At 50.5% G+C, this 20,998-nt stretch overlaps 1 protein-coding gene across 2 annotated transcripts in view; it reads right to left on the reverse strand.

The window, feature by feature from the left end:
* Window positions 1-1,132: 1,132 nt before the first annotated feature.
* Window positions 1,133-20,998, reverse strand: part of STAB2 (stabilin 2) — a 125,110-nt gene continuing 105,244 nt past the window's right edge. The window contains exons 56-69 of one of the 2 annotated variants that reach the window (XM_053661603.1): window positions 20,525-20,674; window positions 19,002-19,106; window positions 17,603-17,710; window positions 15,774-15,967; window positions 14,488-14,629; window positions 13,673-13,806; window positions 11,950-12,112; window positions 11,700-11,806; window positions 9,439-9,558; window positions 8,379-8,519; window positions 6,874-6,978; window positions 5,847-5,975; window positions 4,409-4,525; window positions 1,133-1,838 (exon numbers count right to left, since the gene is read on the reverse strand). In XM_053661603.1, the coding sequence (XP_053517578.1) occupies window positions 1,785-1,838; window positions 4,409-4,525; window positions 5,847-5,975; window positions 6,874-6,978; window positions 8,379-8,519; window positions 9,439-9,558; window positions 11,700-11,806; window positions 11,950-12,112; window positions 13,673-13,806; window positions 14,488-14,629; window positions 15,774-15,967; window positions 17,603-17,710; window positions 19,002-19,106; window positions 20,525-20,674 (1,769 nt within the window). In that variant the 3' untranslated portion in view covers window positions 1,133-1,784. Of the gene's footprint in view, window positions 1,839-4,408; window positions 4,526-5,846; window positions 5,976-6,873; window positions 6,982-8,378; window positions 8,520-9,438; window positions 9,559-11,699; window positions 11,807-11,949; window positions 12,113-13,672; window positions 13,807-14,487; window positions 14,630-15,773; window positions 15,968-17,602; window positions 17,711-19,001; window positions 19,107-20,524; window positions 20,675-20,998 lie in introns of both variants that reach the window. The other variant, XM_037160777.2, reaches the window with a different exon arrangement.

Consider the following 20,998-nt stretch of genomic DNA (forward strand, 5'->3'; position numbering starts at 1 on the left):
TGTCCTGCCAGTCACTGGCCTTTGGGTGCCTGTGATGGTGGTGTTGGAGGACCCAGAGCAAACCTGTGCCACGTTCTTCCTGGGGAGCGACTGACTTCCTGGAAGGGCGGCTTCCCTCCCACCATGGCATGTCGCCCTAGAGGAGATGGCTCTTCCTTTGCCTGGAACTGGAACTTCTTCCCTTTGCTGGAGTTGTGGAAGCTTACAGGACACTCTGGGGTTTCCAGAACTTTGGACTTGACGTAGCAAAACCCCCGATGATGGGGGACAAAGTTATGCGGGCCGTGAGGTCAACAGAGAGGAGTCCGAGAGCTGCCCAGCCCGGCCTTCCATTTCTCCGTGCCCGCAGAGATTCCCATGCCCTGCCAGTCCTGCCCCCACCCCGGGGCAGTTTGGAGATGTGTGGTGGGTGGGTTGGAGGGTGTTTGGCTGTCAGTCATGGGGGCACTTCAGGCACTGTGGGGGTGGGAACCTGGTGTCGAGGACAATCTGCACAGCGTTGAGAGTCCTGCACATCACCCCTAAAATTCCAGAGCGTTGTCATCACCGAAAAATAAATCCCACACCTCAAGGCAGCTAGTCCCATTCTGCCCTTCTCCAGTCCCCGGTTACCACGAATTAATCTACCTTCTGTGTCTGAACTTGCCTATTCTGGAAATTGTGTGTGCATGGAATTGTGCTGTATGTGGTCTCGTGTGTTCTAGGTTCATCCATGTCGTTGCATGTTTGAGCACTTAGGTCCCTTAAGTGCTCTTTAGGTCCCTTTTTGGGTAGAATGGCATTTCATTCTTGGATATGCCACAGTTTGGTTGTCCGTTCATAAGCTGATGGGCATTTGCGTTGCTTCTATTTTTTTGTGCTATTGGGAATAACGCTTCTCTGAACATGATTTATGTGTGTATATGGACATATTTTCATCTCTCTTGGATATATATGTATACCTTGGAGGCTCTCACGGTATCTCTGGGTTTGACTTTCAGAGGAACCGGCAGACTTCCCGCAGCGCAGCGCCCTGTGTCCGCGGGACAGCGCCCAGCAGGGGACAAGGGCTGCGGTCTGTCCACGCCCTCACAGCACGCGTCATTATCCACCCGTCTGCTTTCAGCCGTCCTCGTGGTTGGGCAGTGGTGTCACTGCGGTTTATTGTGTCTTTTTAACACACACAGGCAAAACAGAATTAAGAACAAAGTCTTAATGGGCAGAGGTCAGCAGCTGAAAAGACCCGAGTTGGGTCCAGCAAGTGGATTTTATCTTTGAAGCTTGACCCCTGCAGTGGCAAAGAGCATTTTTATTTGTTTCCCAAAACACTAGATTTGTTCCACGGACTTTGTTTCTGTTCCATAAACATTTATTGAACACGTTGCATGTGCCAGACACTGTGCTAAGGGCTGAGATACAAGATGAAGGAGGCAGGTGCCTGCCTTTGGGAGCTTACACTCTAACAGGAAAGGAAGACGAGGTACAGTTACTATCGAGTCAGGGAGAAGGGAGTAAGAGCATCCAAGCTCACACAGGAAGGACAGCGGAAGGTCGGAGGAGGGAGCAGTCCCCTGAGTTGGTGGGTGGATTTCACAGGGTCCCTCGCCCACAGAAACAAAATAGTCCCCCAGATTGGAGCGGAGAGATGAGGTACAGCTTGGGTGCTTCATATACTTTAAAATGCTAATGGACCTGCTGGTCCCCAGAGGCAATGGGGGCTGAGGATTCACAGTTGACAGCCCCTGTGAGGAGGCTGCTGTAGCCCAGGTGGCCGGAGCAAGGCTGGCTGCAGCAGGGCTGGGCCGTCACAGTGCCCCCAGCGGGTCACTGCCCTCCAGCTGCTGGTCTTCCGAGGAGTCCTGGGGAAGAGAGGTCTGTGAAACACGCTGGAGGGCTCAGGACCTTCCCAGGTTGAGCATCTCCTTTGGCCATGGGTCTGAGACCCAGTTGGGGCTCAGGACACACTACCCCAAAATAGGACACCTTGGCATATTAAATGTCTTAAGCTGAAGGAATTTTTTTTAAAATGGCAGAAGCAGGGAGGTCATTCTGACCTCCTCCCCCACTGTCCCCAACACAGGTCATAAAACTCCCATGTGAAGGTCCCCTCCTCACCCCTGGAGGGAAGGAGGCAGTCTTACCACCAGAGATGAGGAAGGTGGGGCCAGAAACCCTGTCCAGACCAGCCTTGGCCAACTGCCCTTATCTTCCTAGCTAGTTCTTCACCATGTACTACCTGGGCCCAAACCTCTCTGTCTTATCAATTCTTCACAAACATATCGTTTCTTTATTTAAAAGGCATAAAAGCTTCCTGCTCTGGCCCCTTCTTTGGGTCTTCGTTCTCTTGTGAAGCCTCTCATTTACACGTAAACATTCAATAACATGATGATATGCCTTTCTCCTGAGAATCTGTCTTTGTCAGTTTACTTTTCAGACCCAGTCAGGGTCTCGAAAAGGGTTGAGGAAGACTCTTCCCTGCCCTGGAGCCTAAAATAGGACTCTCCCCCAAGTGCCGGTGCGCACACATGGGGGGAACACTCCTGCACGTGGCCGACGGTGCACACACGTGGGGGGAACACTCCTGCACGCGGCCGTCTCACGTCTCGTGTTGGGAGGCAGGGTGATCTGGTGGTTGGGGGCCCCTCTCTGGGGTCAGCTGCTGCTGTTTGAAGCTTGGGTGCCCTGGACAGATTATTTAGTTCCCTCGCCTATAAAAAGTGGTAATAGGTGTGAGGATTGCATTAGATACTACATTAAGAAAGCTGTAAGCACCCCACAAATGGTGGCTGCTCCTGTGATTACTGTAAAACTCCTTTCAGGCTGAAAATTCATCTTGAACCAGGGGTGGTCCTGGAGCATCTGGGAGAGTAGATCAGCAGCCCCACTCCAGAGACCACTGCCAAAACTTCCCACCGTCTTTCTCTCTGATGAGCACTGAAACTTTGTTAATCAGCATAATGCACGTGTTTGAAGTGTCTGGGTTGGCTACAGATACAGAAGGTATGAGATTCTAGCACGTCCCTTTTTTGGGATGGCGCCCTTGGCATAGGATTCCTGTTACTGGGACATTTTTGCCACCTGGTCTCATCCGAAGGTTTAGATGAATCCTGCATCTAGGATGTTCTCTCACCTGCCTCAGGTGAATCTGAGGCGCAGTGCTGGGGGAGCCCTTAGCTGAGAAGGCCTGGAGCATGGCGAACAGGATGGGCGACTTTTTCTCTGCTTGGTAAGTGAGGCTGATTTCAGCACCATGCTTGCAGAAATAAAATATGAATTCATGCAGTCTAGCTGAGCTTACCCTTGCAGTTTAGACCAGAAATGCTCACTTGGGTTTGGTTAAAAAACAAAATAGGGTTTATGACACAGTTACTTTCCAGTCTATCACAACCACAGCGCCACAGGCACTCCGAGCTACAGGCATGGCTGTTTAGCTCGCTGCTGACAAATGACGTCCGTGGCACTATATGAGCTTAAAATGGTGCAATAAAATGTTTTTGTAATGTTTCAGTGCAGCTCACAAAAATTCAGCAACCAGAATATAGTCTTTGAGGGAGAAAGACAGCATACGTCTGTGCAAGAAACAATGACAGCAGCTCTCTGGACTTGGTTACTATTGCTGGAATGTTCTAGACACACACAAGCCAAGTATTTCACGAGCCCTGGGTGAGGCCGTCAGCTCAGTCTGCTGAGGTGCGAAAGGGCGGTCAGCACACCGGTTGCCAGCTTCTCTTATGTTTATATGAAAGGAAGAATTAAATTTTATACCTAGTTTCTCAGTCCAGACCTGGTGATACAAGCAGGGTGCACTTTCCACAGTGTGCCTGGGGTCCCCTGCCATGGGGTCCCCCCAGGTTGAAGTCAGTGGAGGCCCCATCTAAGCTCAAGGATCACCAACTCCAGAAACGAATGGTCCTCTTCTGGAAAACCAGGGCAGAGTGCGCTCCCCTGGGTATAAAAAAACCTCACCAAAGGGATGAAGCGTCAAAGCCCGGAAGCTGCTCTGAGAACAGGCAGAACAGTCTTGGGCAGCCAGGTAAAAATAAGTTTAGCGCATAACTCAGGAAACATGCATTTCAAAGGCTTTGTGTCTTATTTCCCAGCAGCAACTGTACAAATATTTGCAGCAGAATTTAGTGCATTCCTCCTCCTTGTGACATGTCACCTGATCATGAGGTTGACATGGGGCAACCTCTGGTCTTCCCTGCTTCCAGCTGCTGGGGCTTCTGCCACCCACCCAGAGAAACCTGGGAGCACCAAACAACCACATGGCTTCCCTCTGCTCCCAACACTGACGTGTAGGCTTGTTGCCCCAGACACGTCCTAGAGGTGAGCTTTTCTTGGTGTGAAGCTTTCCACTGAGATTTGCTGAAAGGCATCATTCCCCTGTACCCCAGTGCAGCCTGTTCCTAAATAATTAATGCAAACTCACCACGAAGGGGTCGTAGGAAGGTTCTGGGGGCGCCGGGGTGGTGCTCTCATACAGGGGGTTTGAGATATTCTCAGGCGGCTGCTTGCCGAGAGCTGTGACATCAATATCCTCTTCCGACTGTTTGGAAAGGCGGGCACCAGGGCTGAGAGCCAGGATGTCCCCTGGCAGGAACTTCTCCTTCCCAGTTGGCAGGTAAAGCAAGCCCTGCCCCTATCTCCACCTCCGTTACAGTACTTTAATAGAGATCTGATTTACATAGAGTGACATGCACCAGTCTTAAGTGTTCAGTGATTTCTTAGTATGTCCACCCAGATGTGAACCACCACCCAAATCAGCATATCAGGCATTTCTCCCCCCACCCCCCAGTTGCAATCCCACCCAGCGTAATTGCTGTTCTGACTTCTGTCACCCTGGAGTGGTTTTGCTAGCCCTTGAGCTTAATTTAAAAGAGTTCATGAAGTGTGTACACCTGTGGTTAAATCATGGCCATTTTTTTGAAGCTTTGCCCCGGGGGTTTACACTGAGGCAGGTTATCTGCTAGAACACAGGTGGCAAACACAAGGCCTGTGGCTGAATCCGGCCCTCCACCTTGTTTTATCCGGTCTGGCACCTTGTTTCTACCTGGTGGCAGCGCTGAGCTCTCGTTTAACTGTTAGGGAGTAGTTACATTTATACAGTCCTAAAATTACATTTGGCCCTTTGAAGGCAACCATGAGGCTGATGTGACACCCCTGTCCCCCCGCCGGTGAAAATGAGTTTGACATCCTGTGCTGGGAGGAATTGGACTGCTTGGGGGGGCTCTGCTGGGTCTTTGCTGGGTGTGTCTGGAGGAGGCAGCCAGAGGAGAAGAGAGGCCAGGGAGGGGTGGGAAGTTCATAAGGGAGGGCGCTCAGCCACCGTAAGGCTGCGAACCCGGTCCCAGGGTCACTCACTCCACGGTTAGCCAACACCCGCTGACCTAGATGTTGGCTCAACAGTCAAACAGGGAGAAATGTGTCTCACTGGCTGCCCCAGGAGGCCCCTCGGTGCAGGTCCCTGACCCTGACCCTGTCCCCCACCTCACACTCAGCCTTGCAGCCCAAGCCCATCAAGGTGGGCGTCTGTCTCATGAATCCCCCAAGATGAGCATACCTCCCGGCCCCAGGGAATTTGCTTCCCGGCCAGACCCCAGGCAGAGAGGCTTGAGGATCCGTGCTATTTATTGGCGGCCGCACCACCCTCCTGAGCAAACTCCATCTCAGCCAGGAAGAGGGGCTCCAGGCTGCCACTGCTGTTGCTCTTAGGGGCAGAGACCCCTCCCTGGAGGCAGGAGGTGTGTGCCAAGCACCCGCTGCTGGGCGTGTCTTGGAAGCTGCCAGTCAGCTGAAGTGGCCCGGAGCCAGGGGCTGGATTGTGGAGAGGACCCCCATCACCACGTTCCCGTTTCCCTCCTTCCTACCTCAAAGCGCTGGAAGCCAACTGTTCTCCGGTTCAGTCGGAAGTAAGAATATGCACCCAAAGCGATGACTCCGATGACCAGCAGGATGGAGAAGAATATCCCCATTCCCCAGCCAGTGTGGGCTGCAGTCTGAACACAGAAGGGGGAGGGGGGGTGGTACTTGAATCTGATGACTTCCCAGACAGGTGTGCTTTCTAGAGCCCATCCCATGCCTGCTGGCCTGGGCATCTTGGAGCAAGTTGGGATAAAATTAATGATAAAATAGTTAACATGTATCTTCCCTTACTACTGCCAGAATCTGTTCTACTACTTCCTTGCATGAAATAGTCCTTTTAAATATATGGTAGCCCAAAGAAATGGGGACAATCATTATCATTTCCATTTTACATGGGGAAACCGAGGCATAGAGAGGTCAGGCACTGGCTCGGTATCCACAGCCAGTGAGTGGTAGAGCTGGGCTTTGCAGCCAGCTTGGCTATGCAGCTGCTGAGCTTAACTCTGCTGCGGAACTTCCCAGCGTCTGGCTGTGCTCACCCCCCTCACACTTTGGAACAAGGTTAGGATACTAACAACATCAACCACCCAGCTCTTACAGGGCATGGACTATGTGGGCGGGACTGTCCTAGTTATTTTGCATTGACTCATAGTCCTCCCAAGAACCTAGAGAGGAAGGCATTAGGACCCTCATTTTGCAGATAAGAAAAATGGGGCTCAGAGATATTCTGGGACTTGTCCAAGAGCACACGGCTATGAAGTGGAGGGGCTCAGGATTTCTCACTTCCCTTCCAGCGGTTTCTCCATTGGCCCATCCTGTCCCTTTCACTGGACAAATATTGATGGTGACAGGGGTTGTGTTGGGAATACGCAGGAGTGGGGCTGGGCTGACCCAGGGCCAGGTGTCCCCAAGGCCAGCTGCCACCACCTGGGGAGGCTCTCCCAATCTCCAGGGGCTTCCAGCAAGAGTTGCCCCTTGGAGAGTGGACATTGGGCTCTTCCTGGCCCCTCTCTGGGAACCCTGGATACTCACCAGTGGGACAGGCGGTGCTTTTAAAGGCCTGGAAATGACATGGATGATCCCATTGGAAGCAAAGATGTCCCACTGCAGAATGGTTCTTCCATCAACAAACCTGGTCTCCTAGGGAAATGAGAAGAGGACTGACGGAGATTGGCGGTCACCTGGCTCTTCCTCCCCATGTTGTGGCTCTTCCCTCCCATGGAGGGAAGTTGTTCATTTTGCCCTGGAGCCCGGGTTTCAGGCCTGTGTTCACCGATGGGCAGCACAGGACGCCGCTCTCCAGCAGGACTCACCCCGGAGCACATGAGTTGCCCCCATGCAACCACCTTGATCCAAGAGCTGCGGAGAACCTAAGGGGTCACCTGTGAAGCCCGCTGTCTGATAGGTAAGGGTTCAGGAGGAAAAAGTCAGTCCAAGATCACCCAGGTAGTAAGCGGCAAGCCCCCTTGCCTCCAGATCCATTGCTCTGAACATCACCCCACACTGGAGAAGAGAGGGTTTTTTAAGGGATGGAATCCCTAGCTGATCAAAGTGTGATCCACTGGCTTGTGGTGAGGGCGGTCCCCTGAGACTTCACTGGACATGCAGAACCCGAGGCCCCACGCTCCACTTGCTGAATCACAACCCGCATTTTAACACACCTGCAGGGGACTTCAATGCCTGTTGAAGTGTGAGAAGCACTGGTCTAAACTACCGATCCTCAACCATTAGAAATATTTTATTAGGTAAAAATTTAAAAAATATTTATTTAACACAAGTAAGTAAGGGCTTACTTACATTAACATTTGCTACACATCAGGCACTATTCTCAGACATCAGAAGCCTTGAGTCACCGAGTTCCCACCAAAGCATACTCTATGCTTTGATCTGACATCACATCGTCATGGTCATCACTACCACTGCCACCACCACCTCCAGCAGCAAAATGAGCACCAGCACCAACCTACCCATTAACATCACCACCACCGCCATCATCATCGACAAGAATACCATCATCACCTCAACGCCATCACCATGATCGCCATTGACGAAACATTACAATTATTACCACCACCATCGACAACATCATCAACATCGTCCCCCTTTTCAGATGAGGAGGTTGGGATGCAGAGAAGTCGGATGACTTGTCTAAGTTCCTAAAACTAGTACGGGGCAGAAGTAGTTTTCATTGTGGGGTTACCTGACTGCAAGGCTCACGAGTTAACACTTGGGATGGGCTGACAAACTGGCAGAAACAAAGGCGGTGACCAGAGAGCTTTCCAGTGGTTGCATCTGTAGTTCCTCATTACTGGCTTCTGAGGCTTGAGGTCACTAACGGCTTACTTCCCAATGGGTAGGGGCAGAGTCACAGTCAGTGTGGTGTGCTACAGTGTGCAGTGAATACCACCCCCTCCCTGCAGGTTTACAGTATACTTTCCCATTAGAATAGCCGCCATCTATTAAGCACCCACTGTATGCTAGGAGCTTTGCATATATTATCTCCAGTCCTTCTAATAAGCCCAGAAGACTTTTCATACCAGTTGGCTCTGGTTCTGGCTGGAGGTGATGAGCAGCTGGCCTCCCAGCCTGGTTCGCAGCATGGTGCCGTTGACGAGGTCATTGTAAAAGAAGATGTTGACGTTGGTGAAGTGGTGCTCGATGTCCCGCCCAGACAGCTTCTGAGAGGAAAGAAGCAGCACAAGAACGGTCTTTAAAGGCCAAGCAATATTTTTTCTTTTTAATGATAAGGCTGACATAGAAAAAAACCCATCCCTTCATGGTCGTGGATCTTCTGCCCCCTGCGGTGACCAGGAAAGGGCAGGTTTATCTCAGGCTTTGGGTTGTCTGGGCTCTGCCAGAGGGCTCCCTCCAGCTGGGTCCCAGGATGTGGCATTGCGAGTCAGCCTTATGTTCTAAGCAGGGCTTCCCAGTGGTGTCCCTGGAAGAGTGGGTCTTGAGTGGGTATCGAGTGGGCAGAGGTGTTGTGCCACGTGGCCCTGGGGCTGGGAAGGGCCTGGGGCTGTCGGAACCTGCAGGACAACCGTCTGCGGGAGGGCTGAGTGTTGCCAATCCCTCTGCGTGCCGTGTGCGTGATGACGTTTGCGGTGGCGGATTGGTTGCATCAGTGGCTCTCATTCTCCACCCCTTCCTGTGCCCTTGCCCTCTGCCAAGTAACTCTAAGGGTCTCCCACTGTGGCTTTGGACTCATCTGTGTGACTTGATTGGGCCAGTGGTATATTAGCAAATGTAACCAGACAGGGGCTTGAAAAGTGCTAGCAGAACTGGGCTTACTCTCACCACATCCTGCCATTGCCATGACAACACACCCCAGCTAGCCTGCTGGAGGGTGAGAGCCCCGAGGAGCAAGGCCCCAGACCAGCCAGCCTAGATCAGCCGGGAGCCAGCCCACGTCAGGCCCACGAGCAGGCCTGGCCAAGACCAGAAGAACTGTCCACTGACCTGCCGATGTGAGAGCTCAATGAATGTGTAGCTGCTGAGTTTTGGGGTGATTTATGACATGGCCTCATTGTGGTGATGGGTCACTGACACTGGGCAGAAGAATTAGTCCACAGCACAGACACCAGGGACCCGACTCACCTTATTTTCTCCCGGCTCGCTGTTTTGGGGCACGAAGAGTGTGCCGCGGACTGACAGGTCAGTCAGGAGGTTCAGAAACGTCCGGCCCCTGGCCGAGCTGTTGGAGTAGGCCAGCGTTTCCTGGGGAGGGAAGGGACGAGATCAGATGGGCCAGTGGTGTGCAGGGATGGGGGTGGCTGGAGAGGGTCCCATCACCCGTCCGGGAATATCCGTGATGTTAGGAGCCCCAACTCGGTGGCCACCAGCCTGCTGTTTTCCTTTTGAGCTTTATTTTTTTCCATTACTATTTATCCACCTTATCCCTTCTTCCACTGCCACCCAGCGCCGCCCCGCTCCGCCCCAGAGCTGTCAGCCTGCTCTCTGTCTGAGTCTGTCTCTGTTTTGCTTGTTAGTTCAGTGTGTTCATTCGATTCCACATAGAGTGAGATCATATGGTATTGGTCTTTCTCTTGTGGACCTGGAGAACGTTATGCTATTTCTTCTGACTGGACCCTGGCAGAGTTTCAGGAGCACTTTCCCTTTCTGCAATGAATCTCGTGGTCCTAAATCACAGATCCGTCACAGAGCACTCTCGGTGCGGCTATCTGTCCAGTCCTCTGAAACGTTAAGTCAAACCTTGAGTCTCCTGTTGTCAAAACCCTGCCCTGGCCCCCACTTCACTCAGGAAAAGTCAGAGTCCTTAATATGACCCAGGAGGCCCAAAGCTGGACACGGTAGCTCCTCTGACCCCATACCCGGCTGTCCCCTCTCTCGCTCACTCTACACCAGCCGCACTGGTTTCCTGTTGTTCCAAGTTGTCTGGCACACTCCTGCCTTGTGTCCTTTGCTTAGCCTTCTTCCTTCTTCCCTGAACGATCTTCCTCAAATCTGCACATCTCAAATGTCACCTTCTCACTAAGGCCTTCCCTCGTCACTCTATGCAGAATGGACACCCTGTGATGCCCTTCCCCCCACCCTACCCTTCCCCCCATACCACCTTCTAGCATTCAACACTATGTACTTGTTTATTCCATTTGTTTATTTTGTTTGTGTTCACTAATATCGCTTAAGCACATAGTAAGTGCTCAATAAATACTCATTGAACAGATTATGAGAAATCACACTGCCCAGCTCCACCGAGTCATTGCGTAGACAGGACTGCTAATGCCCAGTGAGGTTAATTAACTTGCTCAAGGGCACACAGCTAGTGGGTTTTACTCTGACACTGTCTTTTCTCTGAAATGCTGACACAAGCTCCCACACAGCAGAAACATGAGTTTGGGTGATTATCTTTAGACTATTTATAGTAACCTTGATTTTTAGATCAGTTAGAACACCTTTGGTCTGTGGACAAAGATTCACCACTCTGGGGTCCTTGGTCTAACTTCTACAAGCCTTATATTTATGCCTAGTCTACTACCCTTGGCTGTGTCCATGACCTTCCTAAACCTCAGTTTCTTTATCTACAAAATGGGAATAATAGAAGTGACCTCATAAATCTTCATGAAGATTTATTCCTTCTAACAAGGATTTATTGAGCATCTAATACATGTAAGCCACAAGGTAGAGAGAAAACCCTTCCCCTCACAGAGCTTACATTCTGTGAATGGAGTAAAAAGTGCTCCGAAGGGGCTCAGTGCAAAATAAATGCTTAGGAAATATTAGCTTTCTCGGTATTGTTATTATTAGCTAGATCTTTGATCAGTCAACCTCAAACCCTCCTCCAATTGGGGCTTTCTCTTCATTAGACATAACTTTGTGGACGACTGAAGTGACTTTAAGTGCAGTGCAAAATACAAGTCGACACCATGTTGGTAATTTGACTCACTGGGTGATCACCAGGCAGGCTTAGCTCACTGTGTCCCACCCTGTCTGTGAAGACAAAAGAGCATCTCAGACCTGCAAATCAGACTCTCACGATGCTCCAGATGCAACCAGAGATGGCAATGCTAACGCCAATACGGCACTTCCCACATGCTGGCCTCAGGTCTAAGTGTTTTACAAATATTGACTCATTTAATCCTCACAATGATTCTGTGAAGTTGGTGCTATCATCATCCCTGTTTTATAGATGAGAAAACAGAGGCCCAGAGAAGAAAGTAACTTTCAGGTGCTGCAACAAGGAGCAAACTCCAGCTCCAAATCCAGGCAATGGGCTCCAGTGCCCATGCTCTTAACCTTGACTGTAGCCTCTGCCTTCTTTCAAGGACTCACCTCTCTAAGACATGCTTTGAGACAACCCCTCCCTCCCTGAGGTGAAAGTGAGCAGACACAGTACACACCGTCAGGAAGTTTGTGAGCGAGGGGAAGGACATCAGGACCTGCAACAGATTCCCGCTGCATGAGAAGCCATCTCCCACGTAGCCCTTCTTGCAGGTGCAGTTCACGTCTGGAAGGCAGAAGCAGGTGGGGTCCCGTTCCAGTGGGGCAGAGGCCCCAGCTGCCAACCTCACCCTTGGAGATGGGCTGGCCAGGCTGTGCGTGGCTCAGCAGCTGTGTGGCCTGGAGTCTGGAGTGTAGTGGGATAATTACCTTTCATCCGGTAGCAGAAGACGTCCCACATCTCACTCTGGTTTCTCAGTCCATAGTCGACTATCCCAACGATGCCAGAGCCACAGTTCTGGGAGGCATAGGCTACGGGGTAGGCAACCCGCCCACTCTCAATCCAGCCTGCCGAACAGAGGTGGTACCTGGCCTGTAGGGACACAGATGTGGCCACGGGTCAGCTGCCACTTTATATCTGCTGTGGAGTCCTTTGGTTAGTGTCCGTCACCCCATCAGACTACAAACTCTATGGAGTCAGGGGTCATGGCTCATTTTTGCTATTGTGCATCTCTGCCTGTAACATAGCAGGTGCTCATTAAGTTTTTGTCGATGGAGCCATTGGATAGATTGAAGTGGTGCCCCCTCTTTCTTGTAGGTACCTGAGTCCTTCACACTTATTTCTCTTCTCTCTGCTCTTGAGAAAGGACAGACATTTCCCCCTGGGTGTAAATTCTTCTGCTTATGGACTGGCAGAACCCTAACTGATCATCACTACCATCATCATCATCGTCACCACCATCATTCTTACCATTATCACCAACACCATTACCACCTTCATCATCACCATAATTAACACCATCATCGTTATCATGCACCCCGAGAGCTTCCTCTGGGCCAGGTTCTGTTGCAAGGGCTTTTTACATGTCACCACCTTTAACCCTTGCATTAATCCTTTCAGATAGGAACTTAAAAAAAAATCCCTATCATATAAATGAGAAAATGGAGGCAAAGAGGAGTTAAGTAACTTGCTCCAAGTCACACAGCCAGCAAGTAGCAGAGCTGGGATTCAAACCCAGGCAGTCTACTCCAGAGCTCTTAATCTTGAAAATCGAGGTCCTACTGTACACTGGTCACTGTGTCCTGTACACAGGACAGAGGTTGCAGTGACTTGATTAAGGCCACACAACCAGAAAACAGGAGAGCCAAAATTCAGACCCTCCAAGATGCTGGGTCCTGGCATCAAAGCTTTGTTCCTTGATGAACAAATGTTAGGTCTGAGGAAAGGTAGAGAGATTTGGTAGTGATGGAGGTTGGAGGAAGAGTCCTTAAACTCTCCTGTGTAGGTGGTCACTCCCAGTGAACAATCACTGGGTAACTCCAAGGTGCTGGCCTTTCCTAATGGGCAGGGCTTCTGGTTTTTGAGTCCAAGAGAGAGCTCTGGCCAGAGCTCTACTTCTTACCTGGCTGTGGCTGAGAGCTGGGGCCACCCCCATGTACCCACTTCTCAGCCCTTCCAGACACAGGGAAGTCCACCTATTCCAGAGAAACTCAACAGCTCTGTGGGTTTAGGGAGATCCCAGGCTTGCGGTTATTGGTTTTTTCTTGTCTCCAGCTGTGATGCATGCACTCCCAGTCTGCGCTCCTCCTGCCTTGGCAATTGAATGTCATGGTCGAGAACAGACTTTTGGAGTCAGACGTTTGATACTGGATCTGCCACTTGGCTAGGTGACATTGGACACATTGCTTAACCTTTTAGGGCCTTAGTTGCCCCATCTATACCTCTAGGGACGTGGTAAGAATGACAGTAATGTCAACAAACCACCCCTCACAGTGCCTGATACATAGCAGACATCAATGGATGCGACAAATTGTGATTATAGCTCCAGGAGCTTCCTGCACTCCCCTACAAGAAGGTGACAGCATGAGTGTCCTTGTGTTAAGAAGAGCCTGTAGCTCCTCCCTGCATGGTGCTCACTATTTGGGGACCCACCTTCTGAGCGTAGGAGAGCTGGTTGTAGGTTGCCAAGGTTGCAGCTTCGTTGGCACAGGCCTCTTTGGCTTTGTCAAAGGTCAGCTTATACCGGCCCAGTGGGGAGCGCAGATGGAACACTCCAACAGTGGTATCTACATAGGGAAGGAGAGGCATCACCCAGGTCAGTACTTCCGGCAAAGAACTTTGAAGGACTTTCAGAGGAAGGCCAGTTACCGAGTCTCAGCATGTGGAATCGTATATTTGTCCGGTGGGTCCTTAATGCTTTTTCTCCGTCCAGTTTCAAGATGCCCTATCAGCTGTATCTCTGTACTTCTTAGTTTTCTTATACTTGGTTTATTATTAACTGTTCAAATCACCCTTGGAAGTAAGCGGGGCCCAAGCCAATCAATGTGCTCCTATCAAAATAACTGCTAAGGAATTGCTTCTGCATGTGGTCAGTGCTTCCTCTTTGCTATTTAAACCCTAAACTGTGCTCTTCAGATTCAAATACAATGATGGGTGGCAGGGATTACTAAGTAATTTGAAGAAAGCGAGGATGAGGAAATTCATGGTAGAGGACCTCGGGGCTCCTTCTGGTTCTCACAGCTCAGGGTCCAGCTCTGAGCCCACTTGCCCCTCTGTTGCAGGAGCCGCTGCCTCCTGGGCACCAGACAGCATGGGCTGTTTGGCTTCCAATATGTCATTAAAAAAAAAACTTTAATTAAACTGTAAAATTTAATGAAATGAAAATGTTCACTTCTTTAAAGTTAAATTGTTTTTTTCTTTTGCCCGAAGACCCTGTGGTTTGGGTCTGGAGCCCCTAGCCCACTGACCCTGGAAGTGGAGGTCGGCACAGCTGGCGTCCGCGTGGCACTGCCCGTTGTCCTGTAGGCAGCGGTCCACGGGCAGCTGCTCTGGCTCGCAGCTCACCCCGTCTCCTATGTAATGGCTCTTGCATTCACACTTCTTCTTGCTCTGTGGGGAGAATGGGGAAGGTGAAGAAGCCCCTTGTCTGGGCCCCCAGGCCCCCCAGTGCTTTGCGGGCCACCCTCCAGTGGAGGAGATGTTCAGAAGGATCAGGAACGTATGCCTCTCCTGGCCAGTGGGAATGGAGTAACTGCCACGTCAGGTGTTCGTGCAGCATCACGAGGAAATGCCATTCTTTGCACCTTGGCTCAAATGTTGCTTGTTCAGAGAGAGCCTCTCTAATCCCCCATAATGAGAAAGCCCCCTAATCCCTTCTTGCTCATTGGCTGGATTAGGTTCTTCCTGACTCTTGGTGCTCTCTGAAAGTATCTTGTGTGTTTGTTTCTGCACTGAGAATCATCCTTCCCTCTGCTTGCATACAAGCTTTACGCTGTGACGTCTCTGGCCCCAGCAACAGCACATAGTAGGTGCTTGGTGACCACTTGTTGAATCAATAAATGATCTCACTTAATCCCCACAACAATCCTATGAGATCTGCCTTATTATCAGGCCCACTTTGCTAGTGAGGAAATGGAGGCTCTGGGAGACAGAGCAGCCAGCCCCAGGCCCCACAGCACGTAAATCCTGGAGCTAAGACCCGAAGGCTGTCTGACTCTGAGTTCACATTCATAACCTCAGTGGACACTGTCTCCCACTGTTTTCTCCTCCCACCAGAGGCACAGGGCTCTGGGTGCTGATTCCATTCTAAAAGGACTCAAGGGCGCCAGACCTGCACTTTCCCTGACACTTAACCAACTCTTTTTTTTTTAATGAAATGTTTAGTTAGAATAATTTTGGATTTAGAGGAAAGCTGCAAAGACAGCAGCGAGAGTCCCTCCCATATGCTCTCCAGTGGTTCCCCCAATGCTAATATCTTACATCACCTTAATACAGTTGTCAAAGGTGAGATTAGTGCTGGTACCTTACTATGAACTAAACAATAGACTTCATGTGGACTTCACCAGTGTTTCCAATGCTGTCCTTTTCTGGCTGAGGATGCCACCTTGCCCTTGGCTTTCTGACTTAACAAGAAATGGACTGAGATGGGAAGAAAGCTTAGCAAGAGGCCAACTGGGAAGCAGAGTGGAGAAGCCAGGCTGAGTGAGGCACAGGAAGCTGATCTCTCAGGTTTCCTCAGGGGAGAGAGACTCACCGGGCCGGTCATCTTGCAGATGGCATGCTCATGACATCCACCATTGAGGCCATCTGCACAGGGGTCTATCTCTGAGCAGCTGTAGCCATCCCCCTTGTAGCCCTTTGGGCAGCTGCAAGAGACCTTTGTGCCCTTCTGGGAGCACTTGGCGACCTTTGCACACCCTCCATTGTTCTGTTTGCAGAAATCAACAACTGCAAGAGCAGGGGAGAGAGGGCTGTGTGAGCCACTGTCTGTGTATCTGGGGCTTTGGATTGGGGATGGGTCACCCCAGGACCAGGACCAGTGGCACTGGGGGGAGTCAATGGGTCCCAACAGGTTAGCACTTGTTTCCCCCTGCCCCATGGCCTCTGTGCTAGCATTTGCGAACCTAATATCCTGTGGTTAATACCCCATAGACCAGGCCTGATGACATCTGTCCACCTCTGCCCCTTTCACATACTTCTAGGCTCTACTTTGGTAGCACTTTTCTGTGTGAGTTTGGGTTTTTCACGTCAGGACAGTTATGTGTGTATATGTGTGTGCAGAGTTGGCACGGTATGGAACACCTGTGAGGTGGATGTTGTACCCCTTTCTGAGGATGAACAAACTGACACTTGCAGAGTGAGAATGAGGCAGAGCTGGGATTTAAACCCAAACTGGTTTGGCTCTGAAGACTGTGCTCTCCCCACTGTGTTGTGCTGCCTCTTAGGACCTTTGTTTTCACAACCCCCCAAATTTCAACCCAATAATAGATTAGCTCTCACCCCAAGGAATAGCTGGAAAGCCATCTGCTTTCTCTTGCCTGCCTTTTTGCCTAGAGTCCTTGTGGCCACTTGAGACCACATTAGGGGACATTAGGACACAAGGCCTCACCCTAAGGATGGCAGAGTAGAAAGGCAGCCCTGGGACTTTGTTGCCATTGTAGGGGGCCTTGTGCCACTTCTAGACTGCCTTGTGGCAGATTGCAAAAGAGCAGGTATAGCAAGAGTTTTGTAAAGAAAGTCTGTCTCTGTGTGAATAAATTATTCATGAAAACGTTGCTACTTTCCCCTGGTACCTACTGTCTCCTTTATCTATAATAGCAGATTTTTAGCTGGGCTCATGGTTTCTCCATGAAAGACTACATTTCCCAAGGCTAGAAGTGACAGATAGTGAGGGCCCAACCAATAGATGGGAGCAAACATGATTTTAGCAACTACTAGGTGTGTCCTGAAATATCCCTTCTCTCTGTCTCCATTCTGCATCCTGGGAGGTGCTTATGGTGGTGGCCATCTCGGGCAAGGCGACTGCAAGACTGCAGAGCAACAAGATGGAAGGAGCCTGGGATCCCAGATGACCTTTCAGAGTGACACCCCGTGTTAGCTCTGGATGCCTCCATTCAAATAGTTATGTGAGATGAAAATGAACATCTAAATACTAAATATTAGTCTTATTAATGGCACTGTTCCTTTGGGTCTCTGTGTGGCTGAACCCATATCCTGGCTACTAAGACAGACATTACAATGTTCAGAGTGGTTCTCACTGAGTGGTGAGAGTATGTGTAGGTTTAACTTTTCTTCTTTTTCACACTGGAGTGTATTTTCTGAGTAATTTGAAGGAAGACTGGATTCCTCATACAGTTAGACAAACATTATAAAATAAAGTGCATCACAGTTTGTGAAGCAATTTCAAGTCATGAGCTCAGGCGTAAGCAGACCCATTAAGGAAACTGAGCCGCAGAGAAGGCAGGTATTGCCAAGGGGCCCGGGCAGAATAGAAAGGCCAGGATGGAGCCCAGACACTGTGACTGAGTCCCGCTCCGCATCCGCATCACGCTGCTGCTTCACGCATGCGCAAAGGGCACCCACCTGTGCACGTCACTCCGTCACCTTCGTAGTTCAGGTTGCACTCGCACGTGTTGTTCTCCTTACAGGTAGCATAAGCAGAACAAGGAGGTGTGCACACGGGGGGCAAAACTACAAAAGAAAAGGTCATCATTCATCTTGAGTCACGGTGAGAAGAGACCCACTGAACACGTCTCCCTAAGACTGTCTCTGGGCTGCCACTGTGTTTCAAACGGGTCCCTGCCTAGGGGGAAGGTGGGGTGCTTTGCTAATCTTGCCTGGAGATTCAGAGATTCTGGAATCACTCCTTTATATTAAGACATTATCATTGCAATGTTAATCAGATTAAAATGCAATTATGTTATTTTCGGGGGCAACCAAGGAAAACGTCATACTTCAAAGTTTGCTAATAGAGGTGAATTTGGCAGATTACTGCCCTGGTCCTAAGGGCATGGGGTTCCAGACAGAGATGGTTAAATTGGAGGAGAAATTCCATGGAGGCAGAGGTCTGGAGCTTTGGGGATCGGACGGGGCTGCAGCATCAATAGGCCACGTGAAGCCATGAGGCAGTCGGGGGTTAGAGGGGCAGGAGGGGGAGGAAGAGGAACTGAAATAAGGGCATTGTTGGAATTCTGGAATTTCAGGTTGCTGAAGTCCAGCAGAGGAGCCTAGTCTGGCCTTGGGACCCCAAGGAGGATGAAATAACAGTGATTCACATTAGATAGTTCAAACTTTATGTCTCAGACCTTCTACCAGCAATGTGTTGGAACCTTGAAGGTTGTTGGAACATCCTTCTTTGACAGAAGGGAGGCCTCAGAAAAATGACTGCTCAGTAAGTATCAAGACAACGATGACAATGACAATGAGGGCATGATAATGGCGGCTACTGTTTGTAAGGGCCCACGTATGCTGGGCACTTCAAAGCATGACCTCTGACCCTCACAACCATCTTCCCACTGTAAAATGTGTAACGCACACACTTCTTTCCAAGGATGAGCACATCAAGGCTCAGAGCAGGCGGGTGATCTGGAGCCATGTGTCTGGTTAGGAGCAGAGTCAGGGGTCAGACGGGGGATTCCAGACTGTGCCTTTTCTATGAAACCGCTCAGCCTCTGGGCCCAGGACCCGGATCCCAAGGCGCCATTCCTGCCCCATTCTGCATTCTGTGCCTGAGGGGGGGGGGGGTCCTTCTGTGATTGCACACCAGTTCCATTGAATTAAATATGTTCATCTACTTTTCCTTCAAGTCACCACACCTCCTGAGGCCTGCATAGTCATACCATCTTTTCCACGTGGAAAAGGGAACATCTGTCTTGTCTTTTTTCTTGTCCAGGTGTTACTCAAACCCAACCTCAGTTGGGAGCTCTCAGCTGGGTCCACTACAGTCCGGGGCTGCTGGTGGCTGCCCACTCCCATGACAGACCTGTCTGTGTGTCACAGAAGCGGCCGGTCCACCCTGCTTCACAGAGGCACTGCCCAGAGCCCGTGATCCCCTCATCACACTGGCCATGGTCCGAGCAGCCACAGGCTGTAAAGCAAATTGCAGAGTGATCGGGAATCAGTGATCGGAGTTTGAAATCCAACCCATTGGCTGTGTTGCCAATGTGGGAGGCACCTTCCTCATGCCACAGTCATTCATTCATTCACTCACCCATCCACACATTCAAAAGATCACTTATTCAGTGACTATCCTGGGCCAGACACTGCTAGGCAATGAGGTGATGCTGGAAAACATAAGACACAAGGTCCCAGGTCCATGGAGCTTACAGTAGGATTGACTAGCTATTGAACACATAATTATAAATACGGTGAGTATCATAAACACAGAAGCAGAGAATGTGATGGGTATGTAACAGAGTAGGAGGGGCAGAGAACCTTGTCTGGAGCCTCCTAACAGAGAAACCTATTTAACAGTAAAATCTGCAAGATCCGTACCAACTCTTCCACTTCTCGCCACCCCCAGCTCCACCACCGTGGCCCAAGGCAGCACCAGCTCTCACCGAGATTGTGGCATCAGCTTCCCCAGAGGTGACCCTGCCTCTGCACTTGCTCCCTGCAGTGTGTTCTCCACAGGGCAGCTGGAGTGATCCCTCTAATCTGCACATGACGCTTCTCCATTCATGACCCTCCCCTGGCCACCCATCGCACAGAAGAGACGCTGTAGTTCTTTCTCTGCCCGAGAAGCTTCCATGTGATTTGGCCCCTGGCAACCTTCAGGTTTCGTTCCTCCCTCCCTTCTTTGCTCGCTGTGCTCAGTCACCCTGGCCTCTTCGCTGTCTGTTTCATGCCCAGCCTGGTCCTGCTTTGGGGGCTTTGCCCTTGCTCATCTCTGTTCCACCATTCCCTTTACCTGCTTCTTTTTATTTATACCTTTACGACTAGTTTTGTTCCTGCAGTTTTTGTCTGTTTCCTCCCTTTGAATGCACACTCTTTGAGAGCTGGGATTTTGCCCCTCTTACACCACCGTATCCTTACATCTTAGAACCATTCCTGGCTTTTGAGCAAATCAGTGAACCTCTTTGTGCCTCGGTTTCCTCATCTGCTAACTGGGAATGATAACAGTACCAATCTCAAAGTGTTATTGTGAGAATTCAGTGGTAAAACATATCTGCCTGGCACATAGTAGACACTCCATAAACTATTAGCTATCGATATTAGTCCATATTAGTAAGGACTGAGTGATATATGTTGGTCAAATAACTGAATGAATGAACGCTGCTTGCCTTGGAGGCTGCAGGGATGTGAGCTTCACTCCTTAGAGATGAAGCTCTTTCAGCAGATGGAACTGGGAGTACATCCAAGGAGGGAAAAAGCATGTAAGGGCTAGTAGACCTGGGTCGGGGGACGTGTGCTGGGGAGAGGGGGGAAGGAGGACGGTTTCAGGTCAGCAGGGTGGTGTGGAACAGGAAACAGCAGGCTGAACACGGAGGCAGAGGTGTCACATACGCTGACAGTCGGGCCCGAATCTCCCTGGCCAGCACAGCTCACACGCGGTCCCGTTGAAGCCGGTGTTGCATTTACACTCTCCCGTGGCTGAGTAGTGATCAAGGCAGACACCCCGGTTATTACACGGGGTCTCCGGTCCTCCAGGGCAGGCTGGAAGGGATGAGATAGCAGGGACTCAGCAGTCTCCCCAGAATTTGTAAACGCGCTGCTGACCCATCCTCAGCTGTGGGTTTCGACTTCCGTTAGCCCAGAGGGATGGTGGCCCTAGAGGCCCATAGTGTCTCGATGTTTATGGGACATGACCTTAAATGCATCTGGTGTGCTGTCCTCAGCAGGGTGATACCCCAAACTGTGCACTGCACTTGGGGGTCAGGAGACCTGGCTTGAGTAGATCTGGGCTGAATAATGGACTCACTCTGAGCTTCAGTTCTCTTAGCTCTAGATGATGATGATGATATAATGTCCTAGACCAAA

This window comes from Artibeus jamaicensis, unplaced genomic scaffold (assembly GCF_021234435.1).
Source record: "Artibeus jamaicensis isolate MK-2021 breed Jamaican fruit bat unplaced genomic scaffold, CSHL_Jam_final contig_233, whole genome shotgun sequence".
In the NCBI taxonomy this organism is placed as follows: Eukaryota; Metazoa; Chordata; class Mammalia; order Chiroptera; family Phyllostomidae; genus Artibeus; species Artibeus jamaicensis.